The 21,979-nt window shown below is 39.2% G+C and overlaps 1 protein-coding gene across 1 annotated transcript in view; it reads right to left on the bottom strand.

The window, feature by feature from the left end:
* Positions 1–19,154: 19,154 nt before the first annotated feature.
* Positions 19,155–21,979, bottom strand: part of CHSY3 (chondroitin sulfate synthase 3) — a 291,248-nt gene continuing 288,423 nt past the window's right edge. The window contains exon 3 of the mRNA XM_040444386.1: positions 19,155–21,570. Within this exon, the coding sequence (XP_040300320.1) occupies positions 20,008–21,570 (1,563 nt within the window). The 3' untranslated portion in view covers positions 19,155–20,007. The remainder of the gene's footprint in view (positions 21,571–21,979) is intronic.

Genomic DNA, 21,979 nt, shown 5'->3' with positions numbered 1-21,979 from the left:
CTCCTGGTTCTTGTCCCCAAAAGCTGGTTTTTATGCACTGCATCAATTATACTACTTGTCCTCTGGCTTCTTGAAGGTTTCAGCCAATAGCAATGAGTAGTACCAGGAAATAAAGATGGGGTTATTTATTCCCCCCAGCTTCCTCTCTGCCAGGCCCTGCTTTGACAATTACTATGTTCCTCTACCTAAGACCACAGCTCTTCTCACCAGTTCTGTCCCTCCGGATGATACATTTTTAGAAGACAGATAAGAGAAGTGGCAAGGTCTTTAAATGAAAATTGACATCATTCCCTCTGCCTCACTACACAATATATTGCAATTTAGAACATTCCAACCCAGGCCGTAATACCGTGAATCTCTATCCACGTTGAGGAGGACTTAAAAGAAGGCACTTTCACAGGCACATCAAATCTGGAAAACTTGAACATCTTGAAATAAATCCTTTAATATTTACCATGTGTTCACACTCGTTTAAAGTCTTAATATGATACCCATAGTTCATAAATCCAATTTGAAGACTGCTTTCTAGCTATATTAAATACTTATGGTTTATGAACATCATCATTCCTTTCCTAAAGCTATATAAAAGGGTATTAGCTGCTCTCTCTTTAAAACCAGTTATTTCATCCTTTACCAAAAGATAGTAATTCCTGTTTCCTTCACCTCTAGTGGGCTTCCATCAACCATGTCCAAACCTAGTAAATATTCCCTTCCTTAAACTTTCTTCATTTCTGCATTGTGAGTATGCTATCTCTTTCCTGGCAGAAACATGACTAATAGAGCCAATGTAATGAAGTTTTATGAATCATGTCTTCATGCTTCTTTGCACCATTAACTGACCCCATGATTCAGGTAGTGGAATAATTTCATATATCCATTGGTTAATGTGGAAGACAAATATAGGTAGAAAAAAGAAGTTAATTAAGCTCTTAACAGAAAAGATGATCTTAAAAACTATGAGTCTTCATTTCAAGAGCTAGAGAAAATATTTCCTTGAATTCCAAATGATTGACTTCTCATATTGAGAACCAAAGCCAAGAGAACTATAAATATGGGCTAGTAACATAAACCATAAAATAGGAAAAGATTCAATATTATGAGAATAGGGTTTTTTTTGTTGTTTTTGTTTGCCAATGTGGAGCAGGGACGCTTTTTCAATTATAAAAGGAGGAGGTGGTATTTTGGAGAGAAATGTCTGAAAAACAGTAGAAAAAAAAAGCATAGACGCAAATGTGAAATCTTGTCTTCGGTTCTCCATTGGATTGAGATCCTCAGGATCAGCTGAAAGGAATTCCACATAGATTTTGGTGAATCTGAGAATAGATAAACTTATTCTTCACCTTGTGTGCTCAAGGCTTTCTTGTGCCTCAGAGGAATACACATCTAAATAGTACCCAGGCAAGGGCTGAGTGGGTGACCTAGGCAAACGGTCCAGAGGCAAATTCCTGGAGTCCTTTATACACCACAGCAGTGATGGAAAGCATTAGACAAGAGTCCCAGCAGGAAGAGAAGTATGACTAAGAAAGAATAAGGAAGACAAAGAAGATACAAATTACAGGGATATCTTTAGTATTATCTGATAGCTCAGGATGATAGGGATCAGGTATGATGCTCTTCCTCAACAGAAGCCAAAACCAAGACCCAAAGGGTATGACCACATGATAACTATCTCTTAGTGCCATAATGGTAAATGGCACATTAGACTCTAGGTATGTAACCAAGAAGTAAAAATGAGAAAGAGGAGGTGGGGACCTGGATTGGACTGGATATTTACCCAAAGTGATTGAATTCTAAAGCAGACATGACTGAGTTACTAGAATTGGCATATTTAAGTGTTCTACCATCAACAGAAATGGTAGTGCTTGATCTTTCTAATTGATTTATATATAAATATTTTCATCTTCATACTTCTAAATGTTGTGGATTGTCATAACCAGCAAAGATGTAGTGATGGACAGAATTCCAGAGCAAATCAAGCCCTTTACAGGCAAACAGAGCCATATTAGCATTCATACTCGTAGAAAGGTGACTGCTCTGGGTACAGGTAGGGATATAGGGGATGTTGGAGAAACTTTACACGAAGAAGTGGAAATCATCTGGGTTTTTGAGAATAGAATGGATTGCAACTAGAAATGAGTTAACTATAAGAAGAAACAACTGGATCATTAATTCTCCATCTTTTAATTTTGGTCAGAAAACAATGTTAAAGGAGGGATTGATGAACAGAAAGAAATCACATAGTGCATCACCAAGGTAATTGGATTCTGCAGCCCATCTAAGTTGAATCCAAAGGTGAACCACAAGTATCTAAAATTTCTGCCAATCCTGTCCCTACACAAATAATGAATTTAACAAAGAGATGGCACCTCGGAGAAGAGTGACTTGAGATAATCATGGTAAATTCAATCTATTTACAGCTTCAGCCTAGCTCCAGCTCAACATAGCCTGGAAGGAATCTGCATGAACAGCCCTGAAACAAGCTGCTAGACACAGGAAAGGGCTTGCACCCTCTGAGAAATAAACAAAACATATACATTTAGTCTCCAAGATTCTTTTATAAATAATTCTCAGAATATAATAAAATACGTTAAAAACATAAAGAAAGTGGAAAGTGTGACTCAGAATCAAGAGAAGGAGTCAATAGAAGCAAACCTGCAAATAGGCAAGTTACTGACATTAGCAGACAAGGAATTTAATACAGTTATTAACAATATATTAAAATATTTAAAGGGAAACATGGATGTAATTTGTAAAGAGATGGGACACTTTAAGAAAAAAAATAGGAACTCTAAAATAGAACTAGGTAGACATTTTAGATCTTAAAACTCAGTAACTGAAATAAAAATTTTAATGGATTGTTTTCCTTGCAATGCCCAATCTGTTTTTAAGTCATGATCCAGTGATAGCTGAGTAAAGTGAGGTTAAAACCAAAATAAAATATCAGAAAAACTAAAATTAGAAAGACTTACGTGTACTGAAGACATTGTAAAGAAAAGTGGTTCTCATACATAGCTGGTAGGAGTACAAGTGAAATAGTAAACCACTCTGAACAGCCCGTTGCACATAGTAATAAGATTAAATATACACCTATTCTATACTCTAGCAATTTTATTCTTTGGATTACGTGGCGAAGGGAAACAAGGGCACATACACACAAAAAGGATTTATTCATGATAGCCCCAAACTGAAAACAATTCAAACATCCACCCAGAGTATAATTGATTAAGAGTGTGGCATACTCAGTCAATGGAATACAGCAAAGAAAAAGAAAATTACTGCTACATGTAACTACATGGGTAAATCACAAAAACGTTACACTGAACGAAACAAACAGGACTCAAAGATATACCTACTGTATGCTTCTGTTTATATGAAATTCAGAAAGGGAACAAAACTAATTTATGGTGGCAGAGTTTAAGATGGTGGTTACATCTGGGTGCACAGTTGTTTACTAGAAAGCTTTGGGGAAAAACTACTGGGGAAAAGGGATATGTTTTGATCCGGGTGGAATTAGTATGTTTACATATGAAAATTCATCGTGTTGTACTAAGATTTGTGCATTTTATTGAATTCACATGATACTCAATAAATAAAAGGAGGACACACTTTAGCATCAGCTATTACAGCAAAAGGAGACATTTTGAAAATTTCAGGATGACACAGCTAAATAAAAAAAATAAAGTAGCAAAATAATAAATATGATATGCCTAGAAATTGTCAGAATGTAGGACAGTATCTATTAAGCGGCTACTGGTACCATATTTTGGGGGGGGTCTCTTATGTGAAATAGTTTACACACTCTCAAATCTTGGTGCCTGTATTACAGTCCTTGGTGTTCCATCTCTTGGCCAAGAGACCTGGGCAGAGTAACTTAATCTCTGTGTTTCTGCACCCTCATTTGTAAAATAGAGACAATCATAATACTTAACTCGTAAGGTTATTATAGAACAAAATGAGAAAATGTCTATAATCAGTAGAGTACTAGAAAATGACTAGACATCAATAAACTTATTATTTTTATTATTATTTGCAGTATTATCTAAACCTGTATCCCTTTCAGATATAAATATTGGTTAAGAATAACCCATGTATCTTTTTCAAAGAAGGTCATAAATACCGGATAAGGAATTCTTTCATGATAAAATATTTCTGAGGATTTATTCTAAAAAGTAAGAAAAGATATGTAGGAAGGCAAACTCATTCAAACAGAAAGATCTAGGGAAGGGAGAGCACTTTACACTCTTATATGCATGCATGGAGAGACAATTTTATAGACAATATGTTGAAAATTTTCACAAAATTGAAGATAAAGGTCATAGACTTTAACATTTGGTTGTGAAAAATAATTCTAAATGCATGTTTATTCTTGTCATTATCTAGCCCTTGTTTACAGAATAAATTCCAAAGCCCTTAGTATGACACTAAAGGTCTTTGGCCTTTTGTGGAGAAGATGATGCCTGCCTTCTCTCTTTTGTCCAGAAGGGTAATTTGCAGACTCTGTTGACTCTCCAGTGCATTCCTCTACCATGGCATTCCATGTGTTTTGCAATGGCTCTTCTTCCTCTTTTGCTAGGCTATAATTTCCTTAAGGGCAACAGCCCTAAGAAATTAGCCCCAGAAATTAGCGCCGTGGTCATACAGAGAGGAATATAGTGGGCACACCAAAACTATTTACAGTATGAATAACTATTTAAAAGTCTAGAATTAATAAGAGAAAGTGGGAAGGGGAAAGTCAGAGAACACACACAGCTATCTAAAGTTATCAGAAACATTTATTCTTTACATCAACGTATAATGTGACGAGCAGGAGAGCCAGCATCTGCCTAAGGGGAGAATGCTGAGAAATAAAGATAAAAATAAACAACTTCTTTATGTATCATTTTCAGAGCAATAAGCAGTTATTTGGAGCCATTCATCAACAATGACTTAAGGGAGGAAAAACGATGATGATGATGATGATTTACTACAATGGAAAAAAAGAAAGGAAATGATTTTGAAAATCCCATTATTGAAAATTAAAAGTTTCCATGAATATTGAAATGTATGTAAATCAAAACTGTTCCGAATGATAAAAAAAAAATCCCAAACATAGGGTACAGAAGAGGGTGACAGATTGAAAGGAAACAAATCACTAGATTTATAAAACCCATGTATGTATTATCTCTTGGAGTACAAGTGATATGGTTTGGTTGTAGGACAATTTTAAACATGAGATTTATCTATTATTCTTTTATATAAAAAAAAGAGTTCCTCTTTATTTTTCAGGTTATCTTATGAACGGATAAACAAAAATGCTGGATTTACCTGTGTGAAAGTGCCACATTCTTCAGAGCACTTGAAAATGGCTGGAAAGGTAAAGCAAGTAAACACACTCTTCTGAGATTGAAGTTTCCTATGTCTAACACTTTTCTCTAATCACGACTCTTGATTGACACATTCTCCCATCATGGCATTTGCAGCCTGCTAGAAATCCTTTGTCTCTGTGAGAGACTGACAGGCAATGTTATTAAAAAAAGTGTGCTGTGAAGTGCTTTTTAAACCTATTTTCGATGAATACACCTGCCTTCTTGAGAAAAAAAAAAAGTTCAACTCTTGCTCCTTTTCTTTACAGTTCAGTACATCGTTTTGTTTATTTCAATTTGTCTGATGATACTGAGATTGAAATTTCAAGCTTCAAAGATAGTTGGTGTTTCTTTCCCTGGCTTTAATCTGCAGTTTTTAGGGGAGGGAGATGATGAAATAAATTTCTATGCATACTGAGTGTATTGTAGATTTAAAAGGGCCACATGTTCTTTATAATTATTTCCAATCCTCCTTCCTGAGTGACTTCCTTGATGAGCAAACAGAATGTGGCAGATTTCTTTTTTTTTTTAATGTTTATTTACTTATTTTGAGAGAGAGAGAGAGAGAGAGAGAGCAAGCGCAAGCCTGAGCGGGGGAGGGAGACAGAATCCCAAGCAGGTTCTGCACTGTGAGCACCGAGCCTGATGCGAGACTCAAACCCACGAATTGTGAGATCATGACCTGAGCCAAAATCAAGAGTTGGATATTTAAGCAACTGAGCCACCCAGGTGCCCAAGTGTGGCCGATTTCTAAAGGTAGGTTACAGGAAGATTTCCAAACTCTGTCTTGGTCTCCTGGAACACTTGTTCTTGGACCCCCAAGCTGCCTCGTAAGAAGCTAACTATCCTGGGGCAACCATGCTTTCTGAAGCCCTAGTCACATGAAGAGGGCTCTCGAGGATGGGACACCATGTCGAGAGAAACAGCCAAGAGCAGCAAAGCTCCAGAAGGCATGAAGACTTCATCCTGGACGTGGACCCTCCTGCCCCAGCCATCCCAGCAGATGCCATGGGAATCCTCTGAGCCCTTCCTGTACTCCTGACCCACAACATTATGAGCAATAAAAAATGTTTGCTTTAAGCCACTAAAGCTTTTGGGAGTAGTTGATTATGTAACAAGAGTCAACGAGAACAAACGGGAATCTACTGAAAACTTCTCAAAAATTGTTTTATGTTTATTCATTTTTGAAAGACAGAGAGAGAGAACACAAGCAGGGGAGGGGCGGAGAGAGCGACAGAATCCGAAGCAGGCTCCAGGCTCTGAGCTGTCAGCACAGAGCCGGACGCGGGGCTCAAACTCACCAACAGTGAGATCATGACCTGAGCCAAAGCTGAACGCTCAACCAACTGAGCCACCCAGGCGACCCTCTACTGAAAACTTCTTATAGATTTGTAACATCAACTCTGCCTTCTATTTGAATTTCAGTAGAGCATTTGGATAAATAATGAAATAATGATTAAATTATAAAGGCTGGAAAAGTTGTCCAATTTGCATATAATAAGGTTACTCAGAGAATGTTAAACTAAAATACACCTTTTGAGTACAGAAATAATAGTAGTAACAAAAAATTGATATTCTTCACACCTATCCTTAATTTTCACCTAAGCAGTGATAAAGTGTCAAAATTTCTACTACCTAAAAATTTCTGCAGAATGCTGTGTGCCTTTTTGACCTGGCTTAGAACTGATGAGAGAAGAGGATGTCAAGTTCATAAAAATGACAAATGCTTCTGTCATTAGCAGATGCATTCATCTCTGTCAGGACAAAACCTTTGATTTGAAAGATAAGTTAAATAAAATTCTAATGCTGAAATTCCATTCCAATTGAGAATAACCCTTTAATACCTAAACTTTCATTTGGGGTGAAATTGTTTTGTTTTGCTTTACTCATAAGTGTAGACACTTAACATAAAATAGTCACATTGCCACCTAAACAATAAAATCTCTACGAATGGTTCCAGATCTCAAAGTAAACCACGACAGAGGGAATCCCTGTTACAAATGAGCAGTATTTTTTCAGGAGCAAGTTTCTAAGTTTTCTAGGCAAAAACATTAAGTCACTCTTGATTTTTACCCCCTTTTTTAAAAGAACAAGTACTTAATCGCTTCTTTTAGTTTTCTGAATCAATATAAAAGTGAACCTTCAAAATCTAACTTCATGAGTTATTGACAGGTAAGAGAACAAGAAGACGAGAAACTCACCCTGATCTCCAAGGACTAAAAGAAGTTGCAGCATTTTGTTTTTAAGGTTTTTTTTTTAATGTTTACTTATTTATTTTTTTGGAGAGAGAGAGAGAGCGAGCGAGCACAGTGGAGGGGCAGAGAAAAAAGGAAGACACAGAATCCGAAGCAGGCTCCAGGCTTCCAGCGGTAGGCATAGAGCCCGACGTGGGGCTGCAACCCATGGACTGCAAGATCATGACTGACCTGAGCCGAAGTCGAAGACTTAATCAATTGAGCCATCCAGATGCCTCAAGAAGATGAAGCATTTAGAAACAGGGACTGAGACAAGGTATAGTTACTTTCCGACCCAAAAGAAAACCAGTGTATGGCTCCGGACCCTGCCATGTTGTGTCATATACTATCACATCACTAAGAGGCGATCTTGCAAGTGAGTACACCGAGTTTCAGGAGACATTGTTCCATGACTCCTGTCATGTTTCTTTATGGTCAGAGCTTTCTGAGCAGACATTGCCAGAAACTGGGGTTAAGATGAAAGAGTGGCACACACACCATGGAAGCTAAATTGAGATACACCAGAGAGAAAGATTTACAGATATAGTGCCCCTCCAACAAGAGTTGAGGTTACAAGGACAATGGTTCTGGCGTCCTTGCTCTCTTCTGGTCAGAGAGGATTTATTCATATTGGAAAGATAAGGTCTCTCCTCTTGAGTAGACAATGGGCAACCCTGCCAGGCATTCTATGAAAGCTCCAAGATTCATAATTTGAGAGTTCCTCTCCTGTGATAGGAGTCTCCACCCCTTGCACACTTTCAGGTATGTCTTGCTTTCGTGGCATCGCCCCGTAGGCAGCTGGGGTATAGGAAACCAATGCGCGATGTTCCCTAAGTAAACGATCGACTGTTGTCTAAGACAGATGCCTCTTGTATCAGCACAAAATAAATATAGGTTTAAAAACTTAACGGGATTGGGGTTTTTGGGGATCAAGTCCCCAGCCTTGTAGTGAACGTTATATTGTTTGGGGCTTAGAGGTCCCTGAGTCTGCTTAATCAAGTTTCTATTCTTATTCTTTTTCTGTAATTTTCAAAAAATAAAATATGTTGATGAAGGAGGTGGAATCTGTTGGAAAATACTATTAAAGACAAGAATTAAGCATTTTAAAAATAGAATCATATACAGATTTTAGCTAGACTCCCATACTCTGTGCAGGACTAGAACTTGATTGCAAGGGCAGAAATGGTCACCAGTGAAGTGGAAAATTATTTCTCCCACTTACATGAAATGGAGAGTGGGGATGAAGTACAGGCTTTGCCAATTTCATACCTCTAACCTTGGCACAGACCCTTGTATTAGCTGGTTTTAATAAACTCGAATAGAGGTGTGTGGTTTCTGGGACTACAGACCCACCCCCAATCCTCATGGATTCAATGTAAGGATGAAGTCAATAAAAAATAATCTGGGGCACCTGGGTGGCTCAGTCGGTTGAGCGGTCCGACTTCGGCTCAGGTCATGATCTTGCGGTCTGTGAGTTCGAGTCCCACGTTGGGCTCTGGACTGACAGCTCAGAGCCTGGAGCCTGTTTCGGATTCTGTGTTTCCCTCTCTCTCTGACTCTCCCCTGTTCATGCTCTGTCTCTCTCTGTCTCAAAAATAAACATTAAAAAAAAATTAAAAAAATATATAAAATAATCTGTAATCTAACCGTATTTAACACATCCCTCATAAAGCCATATTGTCATGATAGAAGAATAATGTGCATACAAGCTAGAACAGGGGCAAGAACAAGAGGCATTTCTTACAGTACCTCCATGATTTTATTTATTTTTAAAAAAAAAATTTTTTTTTTCAACGTTTTATTTATTTTTTTGAGACAGAGAGAGACAGAGCATGAACGGGGGAGGGGCAGAGAGAGAGAGAGACACAGAATCGGAAACAGGCTCCAGGCTCTGAGCCATCAGCCCAGAGCCTGACGCGGGGCTCGAACTCACGGACCGCGAGATCGTGACCTGGCTGAAGTCGGATGCTTAACCGACTGCGCCACCCAGGCGCCCCATTACCTCCATGATTTTAGAGAGACTGGCAGACTGGAATTTTCTAGCTGCTTGGTAATTACTTGCTTACAGTTAAGAAGTCAGAGCTGGTCTGGATTTAGTAAAGGTCAAGGTGAAAGTCATGCCTCAAACAGTTTGTTTTCTGTATAATCCAATTCTCTCTCATTTGTACTTACATGTGTGATGGATATGACATATCAATTAGCAATTAGTCATTAGCTGTGGTTGGTCACTTTCTCAATAACGTAGAAGGTGCTGCCTTCAGGTACTGCTTTTTCAGTTTAGCTGCAAAGCACACATTTGATTGCAAAGTTCAAACAGTTGAGTTAAAATACAGTGTGTAACTGAAGTGAGTTCAAGGCACTGAAAACTTCTGAATATTTTTCTCTTTGTCTTTTTAGCCTGATCATTAGTCACCGATGCACATTAGTAAGAATGCAGGTTTTTTTTTTTTATAATTGCTCTTGCATAGAGTGCAAGATTTTAGTTTGCCCTAGTTGATATTTTAAAAATATAATTTAATAAGCTCTGAAGACTGAAATAGTCCAAAATATTTTGCCCTCTAAAACATGGCTGTACATGCACTAGGATACTAGACTTTATTCTAACAATGCTGTAACTGAAGAGGGAATATAGTAACATGCATTGGAAGGATGATTAGTAGCCCATCTGAGATAAAGACTTATGGTCCAGGGAGACTCTTGCTTTACGCCTTTGACTCTCAGCCCCTCAGAGCTTGATGGCAATATGGTTTATCATCATCCGTTTTCATTAACTCCAAACCTGTGCTTACCAGATACCCCTTTTTCTTGAATTTTGCTTCTAGGAAGCTCTGGATATTGAAAAGATAATAACATGGAGCCAGCCAATATGCCTTTGTAAATTAATCAGCATTGTTATCATTGTATTGAGGAGCCATTGGAATTCTTTGCCTTGTAAGATTTGTTAACACAGATCAGTCAGTCTCAAAATCTGCTTAAAACCCCTTGATAAGGTGGATCCCTGAGTCCACGACGGTCACTGATAGACCCCAGGGGTGTTTCGATTTCACAGAAGTGTAGACTCCCTTAAATTAGAGTCTTTGATCTACAATTTCAAACATAGGAGAGATCTGAGAGCATGGATTAGGTGATAGTACAATGACAACTGGAGACCTGGTTTATTTCCATATTCTGGAAATAAAAACAGCTTTTAAAGGGAAGCACCGCCACAACTGTGCAGAGTAGGAGGAAGAAAGAAATAAGCAATAGTATCCTTGCTGATATTGGGGAGAACCCTTTGAACTTGGGGTTGGTTTTTTCGTGTTTTATTATTCTTTAAAAAACATTTTTTTTTAATGTTTATTTATTTCTGAGAGAGACAGAGACAGAATGCGAGTGGGTTAGGGGCAGAGAGAGAGGGAGCCACAGAACCCGAAGCAGGCTCCAGGCTCCGAGCTGTCAGCACAGAACCCAATGCGGGGCTCGAACCCACAAGCTGTGAGATCGTGAACTGAGCTGGAGTTGGACGCTCAACCGACTGAACCACCCAAGTGCCCCTCGTGTTTTGTTATTCTTATGAGGAGGGAGGTATTCCCCCCCCCCCCGTATTGCTTACTATTTAACAAATATTCAGCTTATGCTAAAATATGAAAAATTTGCTGATGGATGGGCAGAGGAGTAAAAGGAATAAAATGATGCATGACACTGAATACAATGAAGCTACAAACTCACAGAGCTAAAATAAGTGAAAAGGTGCATTAAGGAAGAAGAATAATTACAGGGATAGAGAAGAGAGAAATGGAGAAGAGCCTGATCAGTACAAGCAGTGTTCTTTAAGTCAGGGTCATGCTCCCAGCACTGAGATCCCTGAGCCAGAGTGAGAGTTCAGCTAAGCACTCGTCTAGAGCCTGAGTGCACAGCACTGAGCAAGACAGTAATGGCCCTTGCTCTAATGGAGTGTATTATTTAGAAAGGAAGGAGACAAGGAGAGAGGTACATAAAAAAGCAAACAATGAAAATAACACCAGATTTACACAAACAATATGCCAGACAAAGGCATATGAAATGCTTTCTCAGGGTAATCATGATGATCTGATGGTGATAAACAGAGAGGTTAAGGAACATAACTTAGATGAAGTGGCAGGTTGCTATTTAAGACTGGCGGTGAGCAAAACCTCTCTCCAGAGATGACTTCTGTGGTGAGACCCGAAGTACAGAAAGGAAGCCAGCCATGAGAAGAAGATCAAGATCTCAAGGATGATTTTTCTAAGTTCAGGAGACAAGTAGGGCAGGGGCCTAAGCATGGGAGCGAGTTTGGCATGCTTAAAAATCTGAGCAGAGGCCAGTGTGATGGGAACAGAACACAGCAGGGTGTGGGTGAGGAGACAGGGGATGGGGTAGGGGAGAAGCAAGGGCAGATCACCAGGCACAAGCATTTGGGTTTTATTCTGAGTAAGCTTGGAAAACTTTAGAGAGTTTTAAGAAGAGAGTAACAATGAAACTATATATAATCAAAATCCTGCTTACTTGTGGAGTTTTATAACATACTAATTCAAACAACCACAACTTGGGTCTTCAAAAGTCAGTGCTGAATCTTATCCAAATGGAGATTAAATATCCTCAGATATTTTTTTTCTACATTTTAAAATTTAGATGCAAGTTAGTTAACACATAGTGTAGTATTGGTTTCAAGAGTAGAAACACCCAGTGCTCATCACAATTGTCTTCCTTTAATGTCCATCACCCATTTAGCCCATCCTCTGCCCACCTTCCCTCAATCAATCCTCAGTTTGTTCTCTGTATTTAAGAGTCTCTTCTGGTTTGCCTCCCCCTCTGTTTTCATCTTACTTGATTTATCTTTTTCTTCCCCTATATTCATCTATTTTGTTTCTTAAATTCCCCATATGAGTGAAATATTAGTTTAAAACAAAGGTGACTCTGGACATTTCTAAAGCAAATTCTAGTTTTTAAAATTACAGTAACAAAGTGCATCTTTCTGAAGTCATTTTGCTCATCTGTAAAATGGGGATAATGGTACATACTTGAGAGCTGATGAAGCTCAAAGGAGAGGTTTCCTAAGTAACAGTGCAGAGTAACATTTAATGAACAATATTGTTTTGCAGTCACAATAAGGAGTCAAATAACATAAACAAATCACTTTGCCTTTTCCCTTTCCTTATTAAAATGACTTCCTAAGTGAGGTGATAGGTGGCAGAAGTGTTTGGAAACAAAAGGATCCTTTTCTAAATTAATGGCACATTGTCTAAGGGGTAGGGGTAAAAGAAAGTATGCGTAATTAATTATGAGCAATAATGGTTCCTTTCTCTTCGCAGCTCTGAGTCTTAGCCTTCTTAAAAGAATTCTGCTTGTCTTATGTAGCATATGAAAATATGAACATTATTGATATTGGGAAAACACACTGATAAGTTTTTAAATCATAAAATTATTTGATATTCTTAAGGAAGATCTATGTAATAATGGATCACCAGAGGGGTGTTTGGGTGGCTCAGTCAGTTGAGTGTGGCACTCTTGATTTTGGCTCAGGTCATGATCTCAATCAAGGTCATGAGATAGAGCCCCGTGGCTGGCTTCACTTGCTGAGTGTGGATTCTCTCCTTCCTGCTCCCCATGCCCCTCGCCCACTTGTGTGCCTGCATTCTCTCTGTGTTGATAAAAAAATAGATTTCCAGAAAAACACTATAAAATATATGCAAATTGGTATCTTTTGTGATAAATTTAGTTTACAAAAGCAAAATGATTTCAAAAAATACACAGTAAGATTTATTCCTAAAATCTATTTTCTTTTAACTGAATGATTAGCTCAGTAAACATTTTGATGAAACGTTTTTTCCATCAAAGCACAAACCTGAATTTAATGTTGAACAGATTAATTGAGAAACGGGAAGCACTTGGAGCGGATCAAAGAGTTTCAAAGTTCTCTTCTTTCAGTTTCTAGTCCAAATGCGCAAGGGGCTTTGTAAAATCCGTGCCCTTGAGATTCCAGTTGGCTAACAAGGAGGATAGATGAATCCCAGCATACTTTAAATAGACCAGGGTTGCTAATGAAAAAGAGTTGAAAAGTTTATCTTAACTTCAGCCTTCAAGCTCATGATTTATATAACTTCTCAAAACCAATACCAGGAACTTGCAGTCTAAAGCTTACATAGTATCAAGTAGCTCCAAGTGGGAGTGGGGGGGGGGGGGGGGACAGGGAAGAACCCAGTGGCAGAGAAAATAAAAATATTAAAAAGAAGAGTAGGTTATCGGCATATTAGAATGGCATGAAAGCTAGCAGACAAGTGAAAAATAAAATAATTCAAGGATACACAGAACACTGCTTTTCCCCCTCCCCCATTTTCTTAGTATTACTGCCTTTAACATTTGACTTACCACCTATCAAGAGTTTCCTTTCAGAAACAGGTGTTGGAGCCACTTTGGTAAGTTTGGGAAAGAAGGGGAAATAAACCTGAGGCTGATTGTGAATAGTTAACAGATGAGACACAGAAAGCTCTTACTCCTAATGCTGTGGTATATATTTTCACTTTTACAGGAACGTCTGGCCCTGAGTTATTTTTGACTGATGTGAAGTTGAACACCTGCTGCCAGAATCAAGGTGGGTTCATATTTCTGTATTTGAAATTCACCTTCAGATCTCAGATTCTATTTGGCATATACACATACTTCTCCCCACTTGGATAAAACAAGGAAATGTGAAGGCTGTGGAGATTTAGGGAATAGGAGTTGGGGCAGACCTGATAAGGAAATGGAGAACAGCTCCATAGGAGGCCTGAGTGAAGGTCTAAGTTCGCCTTCAGGTGACGCCTATTTTCAGTCTTAGAGTTTCCTGCTTGAGCTTTTTGTTCCCAAGAAGTTCTCAATAAATATTTGCTAACCGGTTAACACTTTACCAAAATAAAGAGCATTCTAGGGAAAAAGAACAGCATTTTTTTTTCTGTTGAACACTCTCTTTTTATATGATAGGTCTATTTTATTTTATTGCTTTTGAAATATTTATTTGAGGGGCGCCTGTGTGGCTCAGTCGGTTGGGTGTCCGACTTCGGCTCAGGTCGTGATCTCAGAGTTTGTGAGTTTGAGCTCCATATCGGGCTCTGTGCTGACAGCTCAGAACCTGGAGCCTGCTTCAGATTCTGTGTATCCCTCTCTCTCTGCTCCTCCCCTGCTCATGCTCTGTCTCTGTCTCAAAAATAAATAAAAACATTAAAAAAAAATAAATGTTTATTTGAGAGAAAGCATGGTGGGGGGCGGGGGGGAAAGGAGGGGCACAGAGAGACTAAGACAGAGAATCCCAAGCAGGCTCTGCACTGTCAATGCACAGCCCACTGCTGGGCTAGATTCCACAAACCATGAGATCATGACCTCAGCCAGAATCAAGAGTCAGATGCTTAAATGACTGAGCCATCCAGGCACCCCAACAGGCCCATTTTAAATCATTGTAAATACATTTTTTTTCCTTCCAATCTTATACTCACCAATTCCATCAAAGTTGATCCTATAATGACTGCAGCAGGGAATGGAATATCAAGAATGTATACTTGTGCATGATGGATAATAAAAACTCAGTATGTCTGCTTTTTATTTTTTATTTATGTAAAAAAATGTTTTTAATGTTTGCTTATTTTTGAGAGAGAGACAGAGAGAGAGACAGAGAGTGAGGGGGGAAGGGCAGAGAGAGAGGGAGACACAGAATCTGAAGCAGGCTCCAGGCTCCGAGCTATCAGCACAGAGCAGGACTCAGCACTTGAACCCATTAACTGTGAGATCATGACCTGAGCCGAATCAGACGCTTAACTGAGCCACCCAGGCGTCCCATCTCTACTTTTAAATCAACCTACAGATGAATACGTATCTATTTAATTCAACTGAAGTAAAATCCTTCACGGAAGAGAACGCTAAATATGGCACAGCCCTTGGCAGCTTCCGACATGAGAAAGGAAGAGGGAAACAGACAAGTGGATGTCAAAATTGAAGATGGAAATGAAAATGCTGGCAGCTTTGTGCCAGCACCAGGTGGTTGGCAGATGTGACTATGTCGCCACCTGGGGGCATGAATCACCGCCGAAGGAAGTCTCCTCATCCCCACCATCTGTCAAGGCAACGTTGGCAGTGCAGCTGGTGCCTGCGAGAGGCTGGGGGGCACACAGAGGCCGAGCTGCACTGGCATCTATTCTGTATCTCCATCCTGCCTCTACTGTTGCCACTGCTCAAAAACTGAAGATCTAGAAGGCTTCTGGACTCAGCACGTATTGTATCTTTGACAATAATTGGGATGCTAATAAGAGTGGAGATGGGGAGGGGCGCCTGGGTGGCTCAGTCGGTTGAGCGTCAGACTTCGGCTCAGGTCATGATCTTGCGGACCCTGGGTTCGAGCCCTGTATCGGGCTCTGTGCTGACAGCTCGGAGCCTGGAGCCTGTTTCGGATTCTGTGTCTCCTTCTCTCTCTGACCCTCCCCCATTCATGCTCTGTCTCTCTCTGTCTCAAAAATAAATAAACGTTAAAAAAAATTAAGAAAGAAAAGAGTGGAGATGGGAAGGGTAGACAAGTCAGCAGCACTAAGAAGTGATAACAGATACCTGTATTGTCCCTTAGGACACTATTTTGCCCACTTGCCTTGTAATATCCATAATCATAGAGATACGCCTTCAATAATCAAGCACAAAGGAGAGCTTAAGTGTACAATTTCCTGCAGAATTTAGCAGTCCCTTCTTACAGACATCCCTAGGGTAAGAACTTTGAAGGGGACTTGCAGTGACTCAGAAAGCAAGTGGTAGGGAAAGAAAGGCAACTTGGCCACATAATTCAAATGTGTTGATGCCTTCCTTCTCCTATACATATCTCCTCACCATGGCTGAAATAGAACTATAGCTATTTAACTGGCTCTTTGCAACTCATCTTGGTATATTTTACCTGCTTAAAAATATTTTGTGTTGGGTGCAGAGAGGTAAAGAGGGAAGACACCAGTCTCTTTCTAGGACCACGTCTGGCTTAGGCCATTCCCTCAAGAACAAGACAGTACCAGGTGAGGGCTTAACAAGACTGGCAGCATGACAGGCAATCTAGGCAATCCAAGCCATTAGAAAGGACCCTTGTCTTCTGGGTCCTCTTCCTGGAAGAAGGAACTGCCCAGGCCTGATCTGAAAATGCAACCACGTGAAACCAGAGTAGCCCCGAAATGGAGCTGCTGACTGGAGGAGATGGGCTCCAGCCTTCTTATGTTAGAAACAGTGGGACTTTATAGTTTCCCTTTCGAGGGAGCATTCCATTCTGTTGTTTGGACTATCAGTTCACACACTTGGGGATTTTATTCCTATTGTTCTTCGTCTATTACTAGGCACAATGGGTTCAACTCTTAGATTCAGAAATAGCTCTGACAAAGTTGCTTTATGCCAAGTCTGCATGGGTCAAATGACATAAATAATCACACAATTACATGGTGGTGCTCATGGCAGACAGCTTCTGTACTCAGCAGGCTGACACCACAGAGATAAGGGCTGCTGCTGGCATCAGGAACCCTCAGCATTTTTTTTTTCTACTGGCTGATGTCCAGTGACCTGTGAGCAAGCAATTAGAAGAAACCTTTCCCCAACACAGTGCTACTCAGAGGGAGCTAGCAAAGTGGTGGAAGACTGGGATGAAAAGCCTGACGGGCTCTTACTGACCAAACATCAGCAAACTAAGTTTGGCCCAGAATGAGCATACAGCAGACGTAAGCTGAACGGCGGATCAAACGTGTTCATGGTGTCAGCCAGAACTTTGCCCACTGTCTTCTATATCACCCCAACAGCTGAGAAGCCTTGGGTTCACGTGGAAAGAGAGCTGCTCCAGGTCTGGACAAGAGTTAACTTAAATCTTAAGGACAGTATGCCAGTAGTGTAACTCAGGACATGTGACTTCATTATTCATGGCCTCAGTGTCCATATCTGTTGAATAAAGAAAATAATATCAGTATTCTGAGAGATGTTGAGAGGATTATGTTTAAAAACACAATGCAAGTAGGGGCACCTGGGTGGCTCAGTCTGTTACGCATTGAACTCTTGATATTGGCTCAGGTCATGATTTCAAGTTTCATGAGAGTGAGCACCGTGTTGAACTCCACGCTGAGTGTGGAGCCTGTGTGGGATTCTTCCTCTCTCTGTCTGCCCCTCCCCTGCTCATGCTCTCTCTCTCTCTTTCAAAATAAATAAATAAACTTTAAAAAATAAAAAAATAAAAGGATAATGCAAGAAAAATGCATAGAATGATATTGAGTGGACAGAAGATGATCACTAGGATTGAACTGTTATTGGAGTGATGCTTAAACAGGAAACTCGCAGCTATCCAAATAAGGTAATGGTGGTAACATACGTATATGATGCTTCAGGTTGCATTCATGCTGTGTTGCCCTTCAACCTTAAAGGAGTTTTAAATAATAGATACTGCACAGACAGGAAAACACTCTTAATTTCACTAATATAATTCCAATAAATCTTCAGTCAGGAAATACTGCAGTGCCTGAAAAAAAAATCATAGGAAAGCCTAATGCAAAGTCACAAAACAGAACTTAAATGCACTTATCTTAATTTTAGTACAGTATGTGTGTATGTAATTAAGGTCACATGAGATCTCTGCATTTCCTTGTTTCATCAGCATAATTCCGTGAGTATTACAGAGAATGCCACTTCATCCCTGGGTAGTCGCCTCACAACTCGGGCTCTTTTTCAGTTGTCTAAGCTAAACAGATGAGCAGACACTGATTTCTTTTCTTCATTAATGAAATAATTAACAATTATTAGTTTGCAGTAGATCTTTCCAAATGACTATCTTTACTGCATGATAATATATTTACTGCTCAGGAAAATAAAACCCGCTGAAAAAGTAAGCCACATGATGTAGGAAAATAAGCTATTAAAGTAAGGGTTTATGAAGGCTGAGAAAATATTAGAGCAGAGATCAATTCTGAATTGTTGGCCCTGTCAAGATTTTTAATGTCTAAAAGTGCCAGTAATTCCTTTCTAATGAGTCTGACATTATTAAGATTATATGTTACGGTCAAGGAGAGTGCCATCATATTTGTCACAACATTAAGCAACGTTATCTATTTTTGAGGCTCCCCAAGTGTCCTCTCTAAAAGAGACTATTACCCTGTACAAAACCCATTGCTAAGGCAAATGCTGTATGGCCTCCTGGCAATTAGTTCCAAATAATGGTAGCAACTTACAACAGCTTTCAAATCAACTTTGATGCAATTTTTGGTCCTATTGTGCGAAAAAAGAAAACGAGAGTGTAGAACAATATGTACAATACGCTACATTTTGTGAGAACCCAAATTAACCCCAATTAAAGGCAGTTTCTGACCTGTTCTTGGTTCAGTTTGATCACAAAGCTGAAGAGATTGAGGAAGAATGCTTCTCCTGGAATGTAAGTTATTGAATAAAGAAGCCACTCATTTTAATCAGTTGTGAAGGCCAGGATTTAAAGCGTAACAAAACAAACAATATGCCTATAATCCCTTGTTAACTTTTCCAGTCTCTATAATAAGCACATTTTGGTGAGTATGACCCCTAAGAATTACATCAAGTATGACTGAAAGGAAACAACACAAACTTTTCAGTGTTTTTGAAAAAGACTACTGTTATACCTGTGTTTTATTATAAATAACCAGGTTCTGTCATAGTTTATCTTCTTGCCAGCAAATGAAGGACATCGTTTCATAAAGCTTCTAAAATGTACATGAATATTTAATTAAATCATATTTCCTTGAGAAAATAAAGTTCATTCGCATTTATAGCAGACAGTTGTGAGGAGTACATAATTGTCAGAAGACCAGGGTAGCCCGTACCGGTTGCTTGTGGAACAAAACTCCTCAATTTTTAAAACTTTTTTTAAAAAATAAACATACAATCATAAGTGTTCATTTACTTTAAAAATTCTAAAGATGAAGAAAATTATTGTCTATATTTTTAAGTCCTTGTATAAATTACAAAACTCAAGTTTATGTTACAGAGTCCCTTCCCCATAGGAAGCATAAAGCACTTTTGTGGTACCTTTCACCAGTAAATATTTGTATCACATTGAATTTAACAAACGAAATAAAAGTCGATATTGCATCTTTAAGCCCCAAGAGAACATTCTTCTAAGCTGTCTCTCACGATGAATGAGCTTCAAAAGTCATTTGATTGCCACGATTTAACTCAATCTCGAATAAAGATATATAAAAGTAATACATAATTGACTTCAGTAGAAATCTGAAATATCAGTGAACTGCAGACTCTTCTTGCTTGAGGTCAACAAACACTCTTTGGAAGATAACCAAGAGTAGTTTAAGACCAGGATAACAAAATAAAATTATAACAATAATAATTATAATAATAAAAATAACAATAATAAAATAAAAATAACAACAACCAACAATGAGGTAAACTCCCCTTTAAAAAGGCAATATGTGTTGCCTGGACTGTCAGGAGAGAGTTCGATTATACCTGACACCCAAATGTTTTTCCAACCAGAGTTCAGCCAGTTGCATGGTTGAGGCAAAAGTACTTGCCTTGGATCCTAAACACATCTTATACTGCTTAGGGTCCAAGTTAGGGTCACAATGGACTGGATGGAAAATATGCACCACTCCTACTTCTTGGCTTCTGAAGGGCCTTAAGCCAGAGAGAATGACTTTATTGTAGAGATCTACATCTTCCAGTCCCCAGCCTTGTATTGAGGTATCAAATCCACCCGCACCCAGCAGATCACTTTTATAAATACAGGTAATTCCATAGCCGTAGTCTCTCCAAAATCCAGTCTTCTTTGAGAAGACAAAGTCATCATCAGTGGGAGGATTTCCCCCATTGGTTACCTTTGGGTCATACTGGCTAAAGATGATGGGGTAGTACACCTGTTGTCCCTGAATTGTATTGTCTCTACATCGTTGGAGAAAGTCTCCTCTGAAGATCAAGTCAACATCACAAAATAGCAGCAAAGTATCATTGTCAAATTGGGAAGAAGCCATTTCAAGACCAAGACCTCTGGAAAACTCTCCCTTCATCGGGATCAGGGTCATTTCTGCTTTAGGGTACTTATTCTGATATTCCTTGATCAGCTCAATATGCTTGTTGGAATCTTGGCCAGAATCCCTACTGAAAAGGGTGATGACCAGCTTTACATTCTGCTTTGGAATAAGACAAGTTTTTTCAAAGTTGTCCATGAATCGCAAGAAAATGTCATACCTTCCAATGAGAGGAACAAGAATGTGTATTTTCTTTTCATTGTGCCCTCCCATGTCTTTGGCACCTTGAAAAGAAGATAGTATCTTTAAAGAATTAGATATAAAGGAGAACGACTGAGTGTCACTGTTAATGCTCTCAACAAGCCTGTTGACATCTAGCTCTTCAGTTTCTCTAAAGAAAGGCTTGCTGAACAACTGCTGAAGATAGGCATGACGTCTCACTGGCACAGTCAGTTTCCTCCCTTTGTGTCTTTTATATAAGAGGAGTAAATCCAAAATGTACTCCACCCCATGCATGGGATCAACCCTGCGGTAGCCATACTGAATTTCCTTGAAGTCAATGAGCCGTCCCCTACTCTTGGCATTTTCATTGATCATCTCCATCACCTGCAGGACTGTGTCATCCAGTGCTGTTCTTAGGATGCTGTTGATGCTCTGTCGAGGAGGCTGGTTCTCAGATGCTGAGTAAAGGAGCTTCCCTGTCAGGAACTCCCATTCTATCACTTCATCTCTCTCCCGAGGCTGGAAGTGGTTGAAAGAAGGCATCACTCCCAGCTGCTGGTCCTCTTTACTCACTTCACTGTTACTGAGCTTGCTCATCAGAGCACTCTCCCGGTGGAGCTGGATGGTGCGGTAGCGAAGTTCAGAAATTTTGCGGCTGAGCATGTAATTGTGAAGCCTGTATTGGTAGGCAGGCCTTTTGTTGGGATGCAGTGTTATGGCTGCATGGATTTTGCTGTTGTGAAGGTCCTGGATATAACCCTTCCGATTATGTTCGTAATTTTCATGGAACAGTTGTTGCATCTGAAAAGTAAAAGAAATCAAGAAGTTACAATAAATTTAAAAATAAATAAAGCAATAAGTGAAAACCTTTAAACTTAAATTAAAATATTTAATGAAATTAGTTAGAAAATGAACTGTCAAATTTATATATAAAAGAAATGAAAACAGTTTTAAAATGTCAAATTCACACGCCCAAACACTGTAACCTAACCTCCCGTTACATACATATACTGCACACTAAAGTCCAGCTGTGTATTCCAAAGTAAAGAATCTTTGTCCTTCTATTCCTTTTGAAGTCAACCCAAAACATCAAAGAAAATATGAATTGAATATATCCAAAACCCATAAAGGATCATTGTGAGGGACAGGCAGTGTGGATAGATCATGGGCTTTACAAAATAGAGGGTTAACCTTGAGGAGTAAACCCCAT

Source organism: Herpailurus yagouaroundi, unplaced genomic scaffold, assembly GCF_014898765.1.
Source record: "Herpailurus yagouaroundi ecotype Mexico unplaced genomic scaffold, PumYag 192, whole genome shotgun sequence".
In the NCBI taxonomy this organism is placed as follows: Eukaryota; Metazoa; Chordata; class Mammalia; order Carnivora; family Felidae; genus Herpailurus; species Herpailurus yagouaroundi.
Note: the sequence above shows the minus strand (reverse complement) of the source record. Positions and strands in the feature narration are given on the sequence as shown.